The sequence below is a fragment of the Squalius cephalus genome (genome assembly GCF_949319135.1).
Source record: "Squalius cephalus genome assembly, chromosome: 25".
Taxonomy (NCBI): domain Eukaryota; kingdom Metazoa; phylum Chordata; class Actinopteri; order Cypriniformes; family Leuciscidae; genus Squalius; species Squalius cephalus.
This window is the reverse complement of record NC_137146.1, coordinates 16,184,252-16,188,463: the sequence shown is the minus strand read 5'-3', so window position 1 is coordinate 16,188,463 and position 4,212 is coordinate 16,184,252. Positions and strand designations below refer to the sequence as shown.

Sequence of the window (4,212 nt, the reverse complement as noted above, 5' to 3'; positions counted from 1 at the left end):
TAAATGATTAGTTCATCATTAACTAATAACTACAAGTGACTTATAACTGAATGTTATTAAGATATTAACCATGGGAGAGTCTGCAGTGACTGTTAACTTTCTTTAAATCTCTTTAGTTAAACACAGTAATAACACTCAAGCTGAAGGTAATTCATTGATTACAGTTGTGGACAGAGAAAAAAAAAATGTTGTGTTTTTTTTTGGCACACAAGTATATTTAGGTTATTTCCTGTTTGTGTCAGAGCTCCAGTGATGTCTGTGTTTCAGATCATGTCCTTCATCATCATCATCATCATCATCTCTGTGTTTCTACACACTCACTCAGGTTGGTCCATATTACACTCATATTTATTTTTTTATTTTAAACAATCACATTCAGCAGAACCACAACTGATATGATACACAAGAGATAAAATGCAGGCATGTGATTGGCAGAGGACAAGAAAATGTATCGAGCAAAGACCGTTAAAGCATATGACTGGAGAAGACTTTAAATACACGGCACAAGTCATATGTCATAATTACTTTTATGGTGCTGTGTTGTCCTTTTTGGAGCTTGACTTGCCTATATCAGTGTACTATGTTGTTGTAAGCAAGAGAAGAATGAAAAAATCTTTAAAACCTTTATTTTAAGAAAATATAAATATTTTACCTCTCTAGGGTTTAAATTATAATGCACTAATGTGTTTTTATGTTTCAGCTGATGATAAAATCTACTCTGCAGAGATGCCTGAGACAGTAATAGCTCTGACAGGCTCTTGTGTGCAGATTCCTTGTACATTCACCATCTCCAATTTTGAGGACAAACGTAACAAGGCAAAATCTATTAATGGGATCTGGCTAAAAAATATACCACAGTTTGCTGATAAAGACAGTTTAATAGCTTTTAATAGTAGCAAAAACATCATAAGAGGATTTAGTGACATACAGATGACTGGAAATCTCAGTGAGAGGAACTGCACAACTGTCTTCTATAACATCATGATGAATCATTCAGATCTTTACTACTTCAGACTGGAAATGGAGCCAAATGTGTTCAGAGCAACGTTTAACCCCGATACAGATGATTCAAGAAAGAATGTGAGGATCACTGTCAAAGGTAAACATCATCTCCACTGTCTTTAACAGGTTCTTATTCTTTCCTTCACTTGTAAGTCACTTGATAAATTTAAAAAATGAATACATTTAAATGTAAATATTATTTACATAATTAACAAACATCACTCAGAACAGCTTCTTAATGATGAGCTACAATCATGTATTTCTGTAGATTCACCACAACCTCCTGAACTTAAACCCACTGATCTGAAAGCAGTGATGGAGAACACAACAGTCAGTCTGAGCTGCTCTGCTGAAGCCCCCTGCCCCAAACAACCTCCTACAATATCCTGGTCCAACATCCCTGAATCTGCAAACATTACAACACAGTTACAGGAGAAACCTGATAAAACCCAGTCAGTGTTTTCACACATGATCTTCAAAGCTGCATACATGGACCACAGAAAGAACATCTCCTGCACTGCTACATATCCAAGAAAAACATCTAAAGACTCAACTGTGGAGACCACCGTGATGCTACAAGTCCTGTGTAAGAGATTAGACTGCTTTCTTCCTTTAACATAGCCCTGTGCGTGCTTAAATGCACAAAGTGCTGCTTAAACAGAATTTGGTGTTTAGCTTCCTAGAAATGTCTAATGCACAGGTGTTTTATTGCTTTTCCTATTTATGTGCTTGTGTTTCTGTCAAAGTTTCTCCAAAAGAAACTCACATCACCGTCGATCCATCTGCTTCAGTCTCTGTTAACACTAATGTGACTTTGACCTGCAAAAGCAAAGCCAGACCATCAAGAGAAATGAACTACACCTGGTACAAACGTGGACAAGAGACTCCAATAGCTCAGGGAAAGCAGATTACCTTCACTGGAACTCAAAATAATGCAGGATGGTATTCCTGCACTGCACAGAATAAACTTGGAGAACAGTCATCAGAGATCCAGATCACAGTTGAAGGTGAGTTTACACAGTCTACATGTAAAGAACAAGGTCATTTACAGATAAGGCAATGTAGATTATACTGAAATACAACATTCTGGTGGAATTACAAGTGTTTCACATCCTATAGGACAAGATGGACACTTCATGCCTCTGATTGCTGGTTGTGTGGGAGGAATTGTAGCAGTTCTCACGCTCTCTGCTCTTGGGTTTTGTGCAAGGTAAAAATATTCACTTTCATTCTGAATTAAACAGTTGTATTCCTGTTATTTTCAGTTTAATTATTCATTTCCTCTCACAGGATCAGGATAAAGACACACAGGGGAGACATTGTTGGAGACAAAGATTCCTTGCATCAGGTTTTTGAACTTCCTCAAACACCAGTCGGTTCACACCACTGCACAAACAACCACAAAACCATTTTTAATAGATCATTGTTATTGCTATAAAGCAGAAGCTCTCAATTCTGGTCCTGCACATTCTGTATGCCTCTCTTAATAATATCTTTCTAATACACATCTAATAGAAATAAATTCTATTTATTTTCAGATTAAAGGAGAACTCCGGTCAATTTTAACATTGAGCTAATTTTTTTGTAAATTTGGAGTGCTGTCAGTACAGAGAACAACGACAAAAATCGGTGTTGCCTACACCGTGTTATCCTCTTTTTAAAATTTGCACCCTGTTGACTTCAATGGGGCAAGTTTTAAACCTGCTTTTAGCCTCTTAACATCCTTGATGTGTCTTTACAAGTGCCCAGCCATGTGAGTGATTCCTTCAGAGTGAACGCGGGTGAATCTGACTGCAGTAGATGTGAAAGATATTAATAAAAGTGATGTTAATTCAGCCAGCGCACATACCTGTATTTACATCCTGTTTTCGGTTGAAGTCCACAGTAGTCGATTGTCGAGTTCACGCGCAAGACACATCAAGGATGTTAAGAGGCTAAAAGCAGGTTTAAAACTTGCCCCATTTAAGTCAACAGGGTGCAAATTTTAAAAAGAGGATAACACGGTGTAGGCAACACCGATTTTTGTCGTTGTTCTCTGTACTGACAGCACTCCAAATTTACAAAAAAAATTAGCTCAATGTTAAAATTGACCGGAGTTCTCCTTTAAATCGCATAGTTCAGTCATGAAACTCTAGATGGTGCAGGCTGATAGGTCCTTTACATGCAAGTTCTAGAAAACACATAATTTACTACAGTAGCATAAACTGATTGGCCTCTGCAGATTCTGCAGCCAATGAGCTTGCTAGCTTGCTCAACATTTAAATAGTCTGGTTACACCTTGTTTTGCAAGGTGGAAGTAAGTTATTTCCTGTGAATGTGCAAGACTTCTAATTCATAAATAGCTAGAAGAATAACAAAGTGCAGTAAACAGTACATTTTTTATTCATATATAGCATGTCTTTGTATCTATTAGCAGTAGCAAGTCCATACTCTACAGCAGCAGCAGCGTGCTTAGCAGTTCTAGTCAGTTAAAACCAAATACATGAACATAGTCATATCCATTAACTATTCCTAGAGTTGTCATTTGAAATGCTGGTATATATACACCAAATGTTTTTGTTTTAATTTTTAGGCACAGGACGAAACTATTGACAGGAATTCCACATATGATGAAGTCCTCACCGTAACCACCCAGGACAACAAGATCTCTGATGATTATAGTGTGTGTGAGTTCATGACTCAGACTGGCCACAATACAAGAAAAGACCAAACTGAAGAAGACAACCATGATAGAGGTTCAGATGTAGTATATGCTCAGGTCCACATGATACACAAAAAACCAAAAGCCATCAGTGTTGTGCCAGAGGACATTTATGCTCATGTGAAAAAATAATTTTTTTACATCTCATAGCAAAAAAAAAGAGTTTTATTTCTTTATGCTTATATATGCTAGGCTATATGTCTTCTCATGTGAACAAATATATTCCTCTTTTAGCTTTATATTTTCTGATGAATAAAAGTATATCATTAAAAACAATGAGTGACTGCATTTCTCTCTATTTTCATGGGGTGGGGGGTGTGGTGTTCTGTTGTTGCATTTCTTTAACGAAATTATGCTTCCTAGTAGAGATGTGCTATATAGGCCTATTTTAGAAGGGCTTTGTTTTTTTAACTGTTAACGTCCAATGAGTTAAATCAGTCAGTTAATTATAGTTCATTAGTCAAAGAAGATAAAAAAATAATGCATAACGGCCTACTTGTACAATTGCT

General features: G+C 36.7%; 1 protein-coding gene across 1 annotated transcript; it reads left to right on the top strand.

Moving 5' to 3' along the window:
- Nucleotides 1-1,471: 1,471 nt before the first annotated feature.
- On the top strand, nt 1,472-3,971 carry LOC307153333 (uncharacterized protein). Its single transcript, XM_079862712.1, has 5 exons — nt 1,472-1,588; nt 1,749-2,009; nt 2,122-2,212; nt 2,293-2,350; nt 3,575-3,971. The coding sequence occupies exons 1-5, from the start codon at nt 1,492-1,494 to the stop codon at nt 3,833-3,835; spliced, it is 768 nt and encodes a 255-aa protein (XP_079718838.1). The 5' UTR covers nt 1,472-1,491; the 3' UTR covers nt 3,836-3,971.
- Nucleotides 3,972-4,212: the final 241 nt, after the last annotated feature.